The sequence below is a fragment of the Aptenodytes patagonicus genome, chromosome 1 (genome assembly GCF_965638725.1).
Source record: "Aptenodytes patagonicus chromosome 1, bAptPat1.pri.cur, whole genome shotgun sequence".
Classification (NCBI taxonomy): domain Eukaryota; kingdom Metazoa; phylum Chordata; class Aves; order Sphenisciformes; family Spheniscidae; genus Aptenodytes; species Aptenodytes patagonicus.
Window position 1 is genome coordinate 225611700 of NC_134949.1, and position 16589 is coordinate 225628288.

At 45.7% G+C, this 16589-nt stretch overlaps 1 protein-coding gene across 6 annotated transcripts in view; it reads right to left on the reverse strand.

Annotated features, from left to right (window-relative positions):
- The window catches only part of GDPD5 (glycerophosphodiester phosphodiesterase domain containing 5), a 188674-nt gene that overhangs the window by 20851 nt on the left and 151234 nt on the right, over positions 1-16589 (reverse strand). For all 6 annotated transcript variants that reach the window (XM_076328500.1, XM_076328501.1, XM_076328496.1 and 3 more), the window contains exons 8-10: positions 14941-15086; positions 4503-4585; positions 1066-1216 (exon numbers count right to left, since the gene is read on the reverse strand). In XM_076328500.1, coding sequence (XP_076184615.1) covers positions 1066-1216; positions 4503-4585; positions 14941-15086 — 380 coding nt within the window. The remainder of the gene's footprint in view (positions 1-1065; positions 1217-4502; positions 4586-14940; positions 15087-16589) is intronic.

The following is a 16589-nucleotide window of genomic DNA, read 5'->3' on the forward strand; positions in this document are numbered from 1 at the left end:
AGTAAGCTAAAAATGTACTTTCTTACACTATGTACATGATCACCAAGGATTCTTCAGAATCCAAAAATAAAAAGGACCAGCTATTATATAACTAAGAGTGATCAGACAGGAGCTATGGGCTGTTGGAAGAGACGGGCTCCTGACTTAAGGACGTTCAGGAATGACTCTGCTTCAAAGTACATCCCAAAAAGCAGCCTTCCAGCTGCTGTCTTGGCCCTCTTCATCTGCCAAGCAGCAGTTTTCCCTGCATTCCCACTCCCACAACCACATCTGCAGGCCAACCAAGTTTCTGTGCAGCAGCACACGCAGCTGTAATACATAGACCTCCCCATCACACCTCCAGACCAGCTCAGATCAGAATGGCAGTGAAGCTACAGTGGTTTCAGGCTTCCACCAACCAAGCACCCAGAGGCCTCCAAGGAGGCACGTGAAAGCGGTATTTGAGCTTGCATCACTGCAGCGATGCCTCGGCAAGCCACGTTCAAGCTTGCATGAGTGTGCCAGGGTGCTGCAGCCCTCCTTCCAGACCACAGCTAATGCTCTCCGAGAAGGTTACGGCTGCTGGCCAGAGAGCAGCTTGGCAAAAAGAAATCCCACCTGCAGCCTGGCTGCATGCTGATGGATGGGTCAAGCCCATCCCACAGCAATTCTTCCCGCCCTGGACTTCAAAGGCTGAATTTCTTGCTTTTTCTTTGTAAAGACAATTGTCTCCAAAAGTAAATTAAAGAAAAAGGAACAGCATATAACATGCTGTGTTTTCTGTTCTCTTTATAATCACATTCCGCCTCCTGGGGGTCTTGAAGTTCTTTCTGGTGCCAACCAGGCATTAAGGCCCTTTCTTCCAGGTGGTGGAAGCGGCACAGAAAGACAACGCGTCTTTTAGATCAAGTCTAAGTTTAGTAGAGGACAGAACTAAATGTGGTTCATGGACTCTTGGTCCAGCTGCACTTCAGACCACTCGACCAAGGAGATGGATCTACACCTCTCCACCTCAAAGAGGTTTTAGGCATGAACTTTCATCCCATGGCCATGGCTACAGGACACCCGCTCCATGGCCGTATGCACCTGTAGGAACCACTCTCCAGCATTGAGCTTTTCGAGGTCGGTCCAGTTGAACATAGAGGAGTGCTCGTAGGCCCGTTCTGGAAACAATTCCTCCACGTTTGTTGTTCTCCTGAGTGTCTTGTCATGCATCAGAAACGGTACTCCATCATAGCTGCAAAGACAGTCAGAGGCCCCATTACAGGTGGAGGTGCACAACCATGTACACAGTACTAGAGAAATGCCTGTTCCCACTCCAGCCTCTCTCACAGCTTCACATCAAAATCATTGTGAAGATCTCGACCAGCTTAGCGCATGCCCAGCATCCCCAAGACCAGCTGAAATGAGATGCACCCAGAGGAAAAAGTCTCTTAGATACCTGCTCGATGTTTGCAGTCATTCAAATGCCGACATAACCCTATCCATCCCTCCCTCCTCACCGCTCCACTACCCCCTCAAGAATTTCTAGAGTGCCAAACTCGGGTAGCTTGGACAAGAACACCCACCCTGAATCCGCACGCTAACCAAAGCTTTCTGCAATGTCTGTAGCTCCCAATACTGCCAGAGGTTTTCCATACTCTGTATGCACAGACACACACACAAACTATTCTCAAATTGTTAATAGTAGATGATAAGATTTCCAAAGGCTCTCAGACTATATGGGTACTTAATGTTCACAGGCTTTCAGCAAGATGCAAGGGCTCCAAGCTACCAGAATTGCTCTGAAATTGCCTTTTCCAATTGAAAACTGGTTTCAGGAAGCAGCTATGCTCACATGAGTTGTTAAGTTCATGCACCTTAAAGAAAACCCGCCTCTCAGATGAAACTAAATAGCCAAATGCATGCCCTGTGGTTTTTAAGCCACCTAGATATTACACAACTGGGAACTACTGTTCTGGGAAACCTAAAAAGCTCTTTAAACTTCCTTCCAGCCCAACTTTCTGTGACTGGATCAGTGGTAACACCACACAGGGCAGTGATGGTTTCTATCAAGGGCAGGGGGACAGTTGTCTGCACTCAGAAATCAAGATAAACCCAGCACAGCCAGCCTGGTTATAATGACATTTTCCAAATCAAGGAGCCCATCTTCATAATAGGAGACTCACATAAAGTCTGGAAAGGAGATGGAGTTAAAATACAAACACCATTTGAATTAGGAGACAACCCAGAGCACCCATCCCCAGAGCTAGAGGGAAAACGAAAAACAATTTTAGATGAGGAGCAAACACTGCCTCAGCTTTACCACTGCCTGCAGAAGTCCCTTATCACAAAGGTCACTGGCATCTTTATTTGCTATTTCTAGCGTGCACTGTGCCAACTACTCCCTCCCCCAACCCAAAGCAACACGCTGACACAGCAATACCATGCTCAGCAGCACACCATGTTGCTGCAATCAGAAGGGTTTATAATAAATACAGTTAAACAAAAAAAAAAAAAAAAAGAAAAGATGCTAAGCAACTGCAGAATTAAGAGCATGGAGTGTTTAAGGGAGATAGGAGTTCAAGTCTTAACATCTCATAGCAGAGCATCATTAGATACTGCTAAGCCTTAACCACAGCGCGGAAATCCTACGGGGCACTTAACATTCGCTCCCTCCTGTCTAACCCTTCCCCTTACGGAGTCACTCGGCACTACCCAAGGCGAACCACAATGTATTAGCAGGCACAGGTTTGAAAAAATAATTCAGAGACAGAAAGCAGAGCTTTAGAAGAAGAGATGTGGGAGGAGGTAGAAAATGAGAGAGGAACACGCAGTGAAACTACGCTCCTGCTGCTTGAAGCAAAGTTGGCTTTATAACCAGCGCTGGCTTTATAAGCAGGGCCACCCAGTTTGGGGTGCGTAAGGGGTAGGGGGGGCAGGATGTGATAGGTCTGGAGTGTATGTCCAAGCAGCCCACCCATGGCTGATATGTGCCTAGAGGAACATGGAGACATCCCAGGAGGGATGGACCCATCCCAGGTGGAGTGGACCCATCAAGCCACAGGCACAAAGAGCATTTTTTCAAAGGGATAAGGACAGCAATGCGTGTTGTGCCACAAACCTTTCCCAAAGTTGCTGCCAGCTGTATTGATAGCTCAACTTTTTGGTCTGAAGGTCAATGGACTCCTCTTTTTATAAAGACACTTGGGTCTCGTAGAGAGGGCCTCAGATAATTGGGCCATCAAGGGCATTGTTTAAGCTATGGATGCTTGGAGTGCTCCTCAGGGATGGCTGGTGAGTGGCAACATGAAAAGCTCTTGGAGTCCACCTTTCCCCTCCGCCAGTGCTAATGGAAGCCACCAATTCGGCCACCGCATGAGCTGAGTGCTCATTTGTGAGTGTGGACAGTCAAGTAGTTGTCCCTTCACAACAGCTAATGAACAGATTTTTGAAAGAAGAATTGTATTGCAAACATCCCAATTCATCTTTCACCCTTCTACGATGACCTTCCACTCCCTAGGTGGAAGAAATTCCTTTAGTTTTTATATCATTTGCTCTCAAACAATTATACAAAGAACAAAAAAGCACCCTAACAAACTTCAGAAGCCCATCTTCCACCAGGCAAAAATATCTTCCCATCAATACCAGCCTCCAAAGCGGTCAGGGAAAAAGAAAATATCAGCTTCGAGTCTTTTTTGTATTTATAACTGGAACGGAGACAAACTGAGGGATCACCAAGATAAGGCATTACTGTTCCCTTCATGCCACTTCTGCCCTCTTGCACATCTATGTAACATATGCAAAAAACACAATTCAGAAAAGGAACAAGAATATCAAAGAATTATCAGATTCCTGGAACAAAGCACGGTTCTTGAAATAACCCTCTCTAAATCCTCTCTAAATTGGCCTTGTCAATTCAGCTCAACATTTGCCTGCAAGGAATGACTTTCTGACAGTCAACAGTATCACCAGGTTCCTCCTTTCCCCAGCATTAGTGACACGCGAGGGAGGGGAGGAGGAGAAAGGGCTTGCTCCTGGGCTGCTAAATTCTTGTGACAGTTTTGCAAGGCTGGTAAAAACCCTCCTGAAGACTTGCAGTGCAATGAAGCCAGTCTGGGATCCCTCCGCTCTCTCTGCACCTCGGGCATCCCAGCAAAAGTCACATTTAAGCAGTTCTGTCTCTTCCCAAGGGCAGCTGACTTCAAGCCAGGCTAGAAACCTGGTGTTGTGTTTCACTGCAATAAAGCAAGCTCTAGGATAAACTACCGTCTTCCTGCAAATGAAGATTAGTTTCATGACAAAGGTACCCAGGTTCCCCCACCTGGACAACTTCACCTTTAATCATCATCTCAGTGAAACAATTAGCAGCATCTGTGCACTGCAAATGGAGACAGCAAGGAGTTATCGGATACGTTCACTGTGAGAGCCCTTTTCAATGGGAAAAAGCGGTAACAACCGGACACGCACCAGATAGGAAAGACCCACCAGCATGGTTTGGGCCATCCACAGAGAGGCTCAGACCAACCAGCGCTCTGGCTTACCTCAGTACGACATCAGCTTGGACTCCATACATCTTCTGCTCCATTGCCTTCTGGAAGGACATCAGAGTGTTTTCTGGTGCCAACTATGGGGGGGGGGGGGGGGAAAGAGCAATGAGGGATTAGTAGTAAGTGGAAAAGTTTACAAAGCGGTGTCAGCGAGGATGCTGGGAGGAAGGTTTAGAGATATTAGGGAGCTGAAACAATCTTGTTTTGCAGATTGCGTAGTGGCCAGTTACGCTGGAGTACCAGCATCCCCCAAGCAGAATTCCACCTTACTGACGTCTGAAGACGACCAATACATTTGACTCCACTGATGGTCTTTCACACACAGGACAGAGTTCAATGCAGAGTTATCGTGACCTGCAGTACCAGAAACCCGGCTAGCTCGAGGCCTGGTGCAAAATTAGTGTATGACAGATTTGCTCACCAGCGTGGTCCCCCAAACAGTGGCTTGCTGGAGATCCCAGAAAGTGATTGTTAATGGGATGCCAATTCTCTATCCACAGGTTACATCTAGAGCGATCTAAAACACCTTAACAGTTCTTCATTCTCCTACTTTTCTATGCAAACAGTGATTACGATGCCATTATAGAAAGAAGAAAGTCCATAAACAAGGATATTATCCATGGAGAACAACTAGACCACAGGTTCTGTAGCACACATTTTATTTCCACATCTACTCATTCAATAGTCACCTGTTACTCAGTCTAAAAATCAGATGATTTCTCTAATAACAAATGTTCTAGTTAGTTTTAACAACAATTTAAAAAAAATAGCCTTAAGCCTAGAAAATTTATCCTTATGGCTATCACAGATAAGAACTCAAATTTTATTTCAAATTCCTTCCTGTTGAATGGAGCAGATGGTAACAGCATTTGGGCTTGTTTAAAAACAATACAGTGTGAAGACAAATACTTTGTTTTTTTACAAAACCAGTACAGTAGAGCTAGCCCCAAAATGTCCATAAACCAACAACAGGCAGACCAGGAAAAAAAAATAAAAAAATAGACAACTATGGAGAGAAAAACTGGCAGGCTTTCTGCACTGAAACACGAGTACATCAAAATAAAACTATTTTTAAAAATCATTTTCTTTTTTCCAGTTTTGCTTTCAGGTTTAGAGCACCTGTAACATCCTGTTTTTCCACTCATCTCTGCCACCACCAGGATCAGTAAAGTTTCCATCAAGACACAATGAGCATTCACAACCCACGATTTTCAAGAATTACTCAGGGTTTGGAAAGAGGAATAATTAAGAACAAAGGCCTAAATGCACCATGCAAGCAACATGCACAATAAATACAAAAAACTGCTCAAGAGGTTAAGGTGTCTCTGAGAAGCGTTTGTTTTCTTACTAGCTGATGACCTTACACGCTCAGGTCAGCAAAGCTTTGGGGTAAAATAATCAGACCAAACGCCAGCAACGACCTTCACATAGCTCTGGTATCTCTCTACTGAATTCCTCTGGCTCAAGCCACGCATCAATACTAGCTCATTTTTCTTTTTGTTCAAAGGCAACACAGAGGCACGTTATCTTCCTAAAAAAGCTCCCAGTCAAAGCCTGGCTTGCCTAGGAGAAGACAGAGGCAACGCTCCCATCACACCCCCTTGCACAGCCCAGCGCTGGGTCGCGCAAGGTCGGGCTGAAAGAGCTTTTTGCAATATATTCACGATGCCCAGAACTGTCAGCAGGGAGCAGCAGCCACATAAAGATCTAAAGAACCCATCCAGGCAGACCTGCTCCATCTCCTTGGGTTGCTTTCAGCATCTCAGGTTTCCGCCCCGCAAGTAGCTCAGGTTTCTTCAGGATAACACCGCAAGGTGATCCTCTCTCTACAGGGCAATGCTCAATATTTGCTTTCAGGGACTGCAGCAATCACAAGGAAATAAAGTGTGTAGTGTTCAAACTAGAGACAGCTGAACTAGGGACACCAAAGGGCGATGCAAGACCACCAGCCTAAGTCAGGAAGGGTTGCTGGGTGGATGCAACGCAAGTCCCAGCTCAAGATGTGACACCACATCAAGCAGCAACTGAACCCAGGCCCCTGTAAGCAGTCTCGCCAGGGATGCGGACATACAAGGAACAGAAAAGCAAAGTGTGTTGAGTTGTGAAACATCTCTCAGGCTAAGGGAGACTGGAAAGGGCAGGTTGGACTACCTCCACTAAACAGTCAACGTAAAACCCTTCGGCAAGGGTAGGACGATACTGCTGTTATCCACCTACACAATGAAGAGCTCATATTGCACAAATCAGGGCTAATGAAGGCAAACAAAGTGTGGCTACAACAGTATTCCACCTCTGTAGAGGTGGACCAGCATGACCAAGGTCTTCTCATATCTTACCTATACACCAGACTCTGGCACAGCAGAATCCAACCCAGAGAGGGCACAGGCTCTGCTGTTTGATAACAAGATTAAAACCACTTCTTGCCTCTTTCCAGTGTATTTCAGTCTCTGCAGGGCCAGGGTCAAGCCTTGCTTGGACACCAGCCCTCCTGAGATGCAGCTGGTTTGAGATGCAGGGGAAGCTTTAACCTAAATGACAGGGGAACCCCAGCCTCCACTGCTGGAGGCACTCGAAGCAAACAAATCTGAGGTAGTAAGTCAATACGCAAGACTGGACTGGGGAAAAGTAAATTTAGACAGAGCTGAGACTGCACGCAGAGGTGATAGATGAAAGCCGAATAGGAAAACAGCCTTTTGGGGATGGGATTTCTGTTTTGCCAGACTGGACAAATTTAGCCATGTAAAGATAGTAGTGATATTCGTGCATCTTGGGGGCAGTGCTAAACCCCCGTATGGGTTGCAGTGAGCTAAAAACTGAGATTTTCTTTGAGTTTTAAAACTCAGCGCACTGTTACTGTCCCATCCTCAGCACTCAGACAGATGCCACTGAGCTTAACCCCATGGAGAGACGACCTCAGCCCCAGGAGTGGAATATCTCACTCCTGCCTCATCTCTAGCCCCTACAGACCACGCTTCACCCTTCAAAAAAGGCAAAACTTAACTGGACTCCACCAGGGCTGCATGTGGCTGCTCAGATACAAGGCACATCCATTCCTTTCCCAGGAACTTGATCCCAAACACTAGTTAAATAAACTTACAAAACTCTGGCCAGATCTGTGTTGAAAACTGCAGCTGTGCAGAGGAACCAGCATTTTAAAACTGTTCTAAGGACAGGCTGTCACTTAAGGTCCGACCATCCAAATACACACTTAGGAGCTGTAACGTCATCTTCATCACAACACCACTGGAAGTGAAGAGCATCCTCTTGAAGAGCATCACAGATGGATGACCATCTCCGGCTGCTCTGAATCAGCAAACAGCATGGACGTCAAGCAGAAGTGCTCTCCGTAACACCGTGCCCCGCGATGGCACGTGCTGGCTAGCCTCTATAACACCACAATGCTATTACTTGACAGCCCAATTCCGTGTATGTCAGAAGCTTTTGAAAAGTAGATTACAAGCCTTCCAGGCAAAGACGTCATCTCCTTGCGAGCTTGTGGTGGGTAAGCTCCTAACCTGGCCAGAGCCAGTCACCCCGATATAAATAATTGCATCTCCAAATGAGTCCATCATCGATGCAGAAAGCTGTCCTCCCCGGTTTCTAAACCTCTCGCTAGATCCTAGCCTTGAGGGGACTGAACAAGCCACTCACACCAATGACATAAACCAGTAAAGGTCAACCAGAAAGCCAGGAAAGCAAATTTAACCCTGTCCCCTAAAAGCAGATGCTGCCTGTTCCTGGAGGTTCCCCTGGCACCTCTTTGGAGGCAGGACCTCTCTGTACCAGGAGTTCATATCCCTTACAATGTGAGGGTTTTGTGAAAAGAGAGAATCTGAGTAACAGATATTTCCATCATCCCAGCCTGTCTCTGTCTCCCTCCAAGAAAGAGGGAGCTGAAGCCCCAAATTCAGCACGTTTGGGGCACAGATGCATCCAAGCAGGACAGCTGCTGGTACAGAAATTAGTGCTGATTTTTTTTTTTTTTTTAAAGGTTTTACAGCAAAACTGCAAGAACTAAATAAATGCATAATCTTTCTGCTTGTATTTCTCTCTGCCTCCTTCCAGTTTCTTTGATGGGTTTTCTTCCTTGATATAATACATTCAGGCACGTTATGTCTAAAACCCAAATCCAGGTTTGCAGTGATCCAGTGCAACTGGACACAACCAATTTCTTAAGAAACCGGTGCTGAAGTGAAGGAAGCCCTGGGGCACAAAGCAATTATTTCATTCCAAAACCTCTGTCCTACATAAACCATGCCAACATCCACTGAAAGCCACAGACAGACCCCGTGCAGGGTCTCTAGAAGCCGTTCCTTCTCTTCACACGTGGTTTGATAGGCTCATCCCTCGCAAAAATCAGGCTACTATTCATTTCTTCCTACTACAGAGACACAGCAAGTAATTTCTAGAAAATTACCCACGAATGAACTCATTTTGACTCTTTTTGTGCTTAGAAGTCAATTGCAAATGCTTTCAAATGGAGTCAAGAGCTTTGGACCTTCCTTAACGAAGATTATGAAAGCGTGCTAGTTAGAGGAGCGTAGCCTTGCTACAGTTGGACATCGCTACGCTGTATTTTTCCCCTAATTAGCCACCTTGCCAGGCCTTAAAAAAAAAAAAAAAATCACTGCACCATTTGCATGTCGGGGAGGCTTGCACAGAAGAACCGTATTTGTTCCAAACCAGCTGCAGTCACTGCACACCTCTGGCATTGTGCGCTGAGCCGCACTGAAGGATTTGATCTTTGCTTCACCAACAAGCTTTAAGGATATTTTCTCATCCTTTGGGAAACATGAGCATAATTTTAATTTTTTTTTTTTTTAATTTTCCCTCCCTTATCTCTCTCCTTTCCAGTATCAATCGCCTCGTGAGCCAATCATTGGACTAAAAACACAAGGCATGATTAGGGCGATACCTGAAAAATGGTATTTTCCTTCCTGTAAAAAGGAAGTTCCTGCCCTTTGGAAGTTCCCTGTGTGGGACTTAGCGTGGGATCTGCCAGCACATTGGATTTCAGCATTAGGGTCCCATCATGCCAGGTCACTATGAGGCAATAAGGATACTGTTTAAAACATAAACCAAAACGTATCTTTAATCCCCAGGAATTCAAGGTATCTTAGAGAGCATCCATGTCTAGCATTTCTGGAAACAGGTCGACTAGACTGAAAGGAAGTGAAAAAAGCGCAAAACAAAGGGAGAAAAGAAAAGTATTGCCTTGGACAACAGGATAACTCATAAGCAAAAAACCATCGGGGATTTAATAACTAGATACTGGAGATGAGACCTCATTATTGTTGTACTGCACACAAGAAAAGCTGAAGCTTGATTTAATGAAAGACTACCCAACCTTACGTAGATTTATTTCAGTGAACACAAGCCTTTCTCCAGGTCTGACAGAAGATGCTAATTGTGATTGCTACTATCGATCAGACCAGCAGACAGGTTAACTGGCCATATTTTTAATAGGTGGGGGTGCATATGACGTACAGCAAACCAAATGCCTCTTGATTTCAGCAGCACAAGCAGTACAGACCAAAGCACTTCAGAGCCTTTAAAAAACAAAGCCATCCCAAACAGGTGGCGGCAAAGTTTTGGTACCCAAGATAAAATGGAGGCCCTCAAAACCACCGAGAAAACAAAAACCCCAAAGCCACAGAAAGAAATCACCAGTTGTTCTTCATTAGCTGAAAGCTCTCTAATAAGCCACAATCCCAACAAGAAGTCTTCATTACCGTTTCTATCGGTAGTTGGCACCACAAGATGACAAAACAGCATCTCTGTGAGAACGCCAACATAGATCGGAAGCTTCACCTTCAGGTGTCAAAAAAACCCCAAAACACAAAAAAACCCTCCACATGTGCAAGGCCATATTTGCTGGAATTTTCCCAGAAACAGCATGACACACTGCCTGTCGAGGCAAAACATTCCCATGCAGTAACCCAACAGGCAAATCCTAAGCGCAATTAAACGTTGGCTGCCCACCAAGGTATTTTGTCCCCGCAATGGGTACTTTTCCACTCTGCAGTTGTGCAAGGCCAGTGAGTCAGCACCGCCGAAAAATGCTCCTCCCAGCATGGTGTCTGCGTTTGGCATCGTCCGCCATGCGGGAAGGAGCTCGACAGCATGAGCGCCGCATGCTTCGCGGCACGTGGGCAGCGGTTTTGGCACAGTCTTCCTCAGTGCTCTTAAGACATGCCGAAAACCAGCTGTACGGGTGGTTTGCCAAAAGCATTTATTTCAATGCTATTTGTAGCCTCCAGCTCTGAAATCAAGAGCTGTTCTTGCCTCCGACATGCTTGGATGGTTTCCACAGGCTTAGCCTGATTGTTTTTAGACCAACCAGTACCTTTTTTGTCCCAATAATGGGAGGTGAGTTTCCAGGCTTCATGAAGGTTTCCAAGGAGACAGATATCTGAGCTAGATCTAGCTCAGATAAGTCCTTGCTATTATTGATCCTTTGGGTGATTTACCTACAATTTGAGATCAAAGATCATCGTGACGAGCCTAACTATTTTTATAGGGAATGTATATTTAGGACTAACAACCTAAAAGCAAGTAGGATCCAACATTATGGACAGCACCTTCTTCAGATCCCAAAAGCAAAGACAACCTGCCTCAACCTGAAGCACCATGTGAGGAAAGACATTTGGGAGAAGACTTTAAAGGTGCAAATAGCGGTAGAAGTTGGTGTCCTACCGGATGAAGTTCCTCATTTCCATCTCAGATTTTGTCCCAGCTTTTACCTTCTACCCTTGTTTTGGCTTATCCTCAGCATAAGTGGCATATTTACCAACACAGGGAGAAGATAGTTGAGTCCATTGCCATTGAAGACAAAATGCAACTAGATTTCTGTAAGAAGAATAAAAAAAGATGGAAGACCAAAGACAACAGACACCTGCTCGTGAAACCATCTGCAAAGTTTAACATACTAACGTTCAAAATTTACAGAGAACCCCATCTCATGTTTTGAGGTGTCAGATGATTCCTGTACCCATCAGGACAAGACCATTTCAAACTAACAGACATCAAGTGAGGGCTGGAGCCCTCAATTCCCAGCACACTGCTGCCGCAACCCTGATGCTCTCCTCATGGGAGTCCAGGACAGAAACAGATCTGGAAACTGAATAATTCATTTTAAAAGAGCCTTTGAAAAGAAACTGATTGATTAACTAAACTCCTGCTAAGAGAAAGGGGTTTCAGATAGCACCCTGATGGGAACGGACATTTAGCATAGCGAAAAGCGGGCATGACTGGATGACATTTAGTCAAGGGAAGGTAGAAGGAGTCACGCAGAAGAGCCTTTCTAGCAGTGAATTAAAGCTCATGGGGGAACAGGATGATACCAAAGGGACGTTGCTTGGAGGAGCACTACCACTACAGACAAATGGTCAGCCAGTGTGGAACCAGTAGCTCTCCTGTACTGCAAAAAGCCACACTTCATCTAGGGACAGATGCCAGGATGTTTTCCGATTTTCTCTTGCTACTTCAAATGCAAGGACTTTTTCCCTCCTCCAGTGTTTCAAGACAAATTATATGAGCCATATGGCCTCTGTTCCCCACTTTTTTTCCTCCATGGAACAAGGACAGCTGTTGAGTTGCACTCACACAGATGCTATGAATGCTGCTCTTCAAAATCCTAAAGGGACAAGAGAAGAGAGACAGGGTGTGTGCATGCGCAGAGGAAAGCAGGCTCCGGCGTGCAAAGGAAGATCGTTGCCCCTCTTTGAGGAGCAGGCTGCATGCACTGATGGATCGGTATCCCTCGGTACTGTATCCCTCAGGAAGTGCGCACATCTACAGCTTTATTGGGAAACTCTCCATTTCACCACCTTTTGCTCCATATACCATACGCCATGTCCCCAGCAAATCCTTTATTTCAGGATAACAAGTGTCTGCAGCCGTCCCATGGATCTCCTTTGCTGGCTTTTATCGGAAGAGCACTCAGTTGTATTTGTGTCTTTCTAGTATAAGAGCACTGGACATACAAATGCGATATTACGGACCCAGTCCTGCCAGACGGGTGAAGGATGGCAGAGAGCATGTTTGTCTGCACAGCAAATCACATTTGTCTTGCTTCAGGAGATTTGAAGGCAAATATTGCATCGCTTTTTATCATCTCCAGTCCCACTAGATCTAGTTTCACCCCAGGTCCCAAACTCCCAGGCTCTGCAGACTTTTGATCTTGATGTTGCCCGAGGGAGGATGTCTGTGTCCTACAGCCCAGTCTCCAGACTCTGGGCTATTTCCTCCTCCCCAGCTCCACTTGGTCATTTCTTCAAACTAAATCTACGTACAGTTGGGCTCAACAGCAAAAGCGTAGCAAGCAGCCCTGTGAAACAAGACCCCATTAGCAGAAATGCCTTCTGGCAAGGCTTTAAAATCACTAGTTTCCAAGCAGATATGACTTAGTGCAACCTGAGAACTTGCACTGTAGGTGGAGCTCTTCAAACTTAAGGTGACATTTGATATAGTGAAAAGCTGGGCCTAGATGGAAGTACAGAAGGAAGTTTTGACCACCTCTGGTCCTCATCTTTCTTATCCCATCTCAGATATGCCATTCAAAGGTGCAGTCAGAGGACACTCACTACACTGCAAAGGCAAAGCAGTTGGATAAACCTACTGCCAACTGATCGTGGGACATGCAGACTATGGCTTGGAGGTTGGAACAAGGCTTGCTGGTCTCTGATCTTGCTTGGAGGTTGGAACAAGGCTTGCTGGTCTCTGAACTTGCTTCTTGTGGGCTTCAGAGCAGGCCATCTGCTGCTAACAGACAACCAACTCTGTGTATCGGGGCATGGTGAAGGGGAGGGATGCACCCTGCTGAACAACACCTGGACCACAGTTCCACACGCAGCACTGAGGGTCCTCCACCACTGCTCTTGATCAACTTTTGCAACCCTCTGCACCCTAACGTGCAAGCGACATCTTCCCAGATAGGTTTATTCCATGCTGCAAGGAGTGTTTGCCGGCTCCAAGGAAGAACATGAAGCAAAGCAAAGGGCCAAGTCTCTGCTGGGAGTCTTGCTCCCAATAAGGCTTATGTAAACTATCTGGAAGACAGGGGGAATTTGTCTGCTGTTTAGTTTCTTTAGAAGGTTATGGGGCCCACACAGGCCTGGAAACCCTACAGGAAGAAAATCTCCTAACAGGTTTTGTGATTTCCTGCCACACAGAAAGCATGCAGAGCCCAGGTTCTCACTTGGCTGCTTCTGGCCTTCACGGTTGGTACAAACTCAGTGGGACAGGAAAAAGCATTTATCATGCCCAGAACTTCATTCCACCACCCACAGAGGCAATATAGTTAAAAGAGTGATGCAAATTAAGCTGGCATTTCAAGGGATCGCTTAAAGAAAGAAATCATTAAAAATAGAGAGAACTAAAATAAAATACTTCTGTGTCATGACAGGTGTTTATCTCACCTAGCAAAATCCTAGTGCACACTCTTGAACTTGCAGAGGAGCTCAAGCACGCTCCAGCCTGCCAAATAGGTTCTGACAGCCTATACAGATATTTTTTCTGCTTTGAATGTCAGCAAAAAAGTTAGTTGGATGCATTAAAAAAAAAAAACAGCAAACCACAAAGAACAAAAACCAAAAAACATTCGCAAGGCCAGCGCCTACACTGCAGTATGCTATCTTGTCTGAAGTCAACCAACCAGCAGAGAGAGATGGAGGTGCAACCATTCAACAGACCTAGGTACAGAAGAACCCAAACTAGAGACCCAGACCAGTACGACCAAACACCACAGGACAGCTTTATCCAAGCCCAGGGCTGTGCCCAAGCCAACATGCTCCATCTTCAGCCTGGACATATCCAGAAACCTCGGAGAAGAAAGGACTATACGATTATGATTTCAAGGTCTACCCAGAGGCAGATGACAGAAACGTTTCATCACCTCACCCAGTCTCACGATGCTCTGCAATGAAAGAGTACCGTGCAGTCATGTAGGGTCAGGACAGCTTGTTTGGTTGGTTGGTTTTGCAGATTGCTACCTACTCAAGGCACCTTGCTGTGAGCTGAGTTTAACCACTGCTGGTGAGGTCCTGCAAAGGACACGAAGACTGAGCCTCAAGCTCTAAAAAAATAAATAAAAATATCAAACTTCTACTGCTGCAGCTCAAGGGCCAAGCAGTAGAAGAGCAGAAATCAGCAGAACTAGCAGCCAGAAAAACGCAACGGCACAAACCACCCTGAGCAAGGCAAGGATTGCCTTTTTGTTTGTAAGGCATCTAGAACATCTGGGGCGTGACTTGACTCTGGATTCATGTACTGATTTACCACCGCAGTAATTCTAGCCAGGAGGGGTGCCTCAAAGTTATATTTGTCATATATATTCTCTGGAGAGCAGCCTGGAGACCATCAGATCCGGTACCATCCTTTACACAGGCAGAAGAGTCAGACAACACGATACTAATAATGTGAGACTACTCACCATCGGTGCTCCGCGGTGACCTATAATGGCTGGCTTTGGTCCCAGAGCCTTCTTCTCCATTATGCAAGGGGACGAGATGGTGAGGGGGACGAGGTAAAGTGCAACTACAACTGCGAGGTATGCAGTGAACATCAGCATCTGAGAAGCTGAGATGGAAAGACAGAGAAAGAGCTGGTGAAAAACGTTGGTCCTGACCTCCTCACACCATAGGAGCAAAGTCAAGACACCTTCGTCTTCCTCCAGAGGAGCGACTGGTCTACAGCCGTTGCCCCTAGTACAACAGCAGAGCTCTGTGTTTAGGGAAAAACCTATTCTATTTTTAAAAAATCTCTTTGAGCTAATCAAGTCCTGAGGGAGGTTTTCACTTCATTTTGTATTGGGGAAACAAAAAGTTAAGCAAATTGCTTTAAAGTCCCAGTAATGTAGCCCAAAACACTGCTGATTTCCAGCCCTTTGGGTGGGACAGCATCAAATTTTGCCCTGCCTGACAGCAGAAATAGATCACCAGTGAAACATATCTACAAATAAGTCATGGCACCATGTCGGTGCATTTAATATCACTTGGGTTTACATCACTTGTGTTTACATTGGTGGTTCACCAACACCACCCATTTCAGCCAGGATAACGCCACTTTAACTGCTTCTGCATTAGGATTTGTGCCAGCCAGAACTGAGTTAATTTGCAATAATGTTTTACTGATTAAGTTGGACATGTTTAAATAAATCCTTGGGTCGTGACGGTGCTGGACTCCCCGGGGTCTCTGCAAGCAGCGTATTAGGACCGGCAAATGCAGCAAAGAGGGTGCTGGCTGCAGTGCTTGGGGCCAGATGAGCAGTCCTGCCTCCCACGCCGTGCCTCAGCTGCCCGCCTGCGACTACCAGTGACTTTCTCACAAAGTCCAAAGTATCTGGGAATCTTTCAAAGGTGCTGACAGCGCAAGAGAAACACCCCTTGTTTCCAACAGACGCGTATTCCTTATAAAGAACAACAGGCACCTTTGAACTCCTGAGCTATTTGGAGTCACTCGAAACCACAGATATTAAATCATAAGACTTCTTTTATTATTATTATTGTTATTTATTTTTCAAACTCATTAAAGCTTTGGAACTCGAGGGAGAACCTCCAAAAAAACCTTTTAAAACAAATATTTGCCATGGATGCAATATGGAGAAGGCGGGTGTTTTTTTAGGGGAAGGACAAAACAGCCCAGCTCCGGTCCTGACCACAACTGATCTGGTTTCACACATAAATAAACTACTTTTTGCTTCCAGCATTTAATAGCCTCATTCAAACATGTTCCTACAAGCCAGAAAGTAACACTGGTAACTTTGCGAGCTAATTTTTCCTCCTCTCTGGAAGAGACGTTAATCACCCACAGAGTATTCAAGGAACTGAATAGCATCTTGCTAAGTGACTTCATGCTGTGTCCTACACCATAAAGGTATGGTGCCCTGGAGTTGTGCGTTACCAGCATCAAAACCTCCAGACGGACACAGGACGTTATCCTGACCCAATTCTTGCTCACTCCGGGAACACGGCACGCCACCCAGGCTTTGAAAATCAGCCTAATTGTCAGCAAAGTCTCAGGCTGTGCAAAGAATCTGGTCCCTTCCTCCCTGGTACTGCAGTTTAGGGATTAAACAGCTCG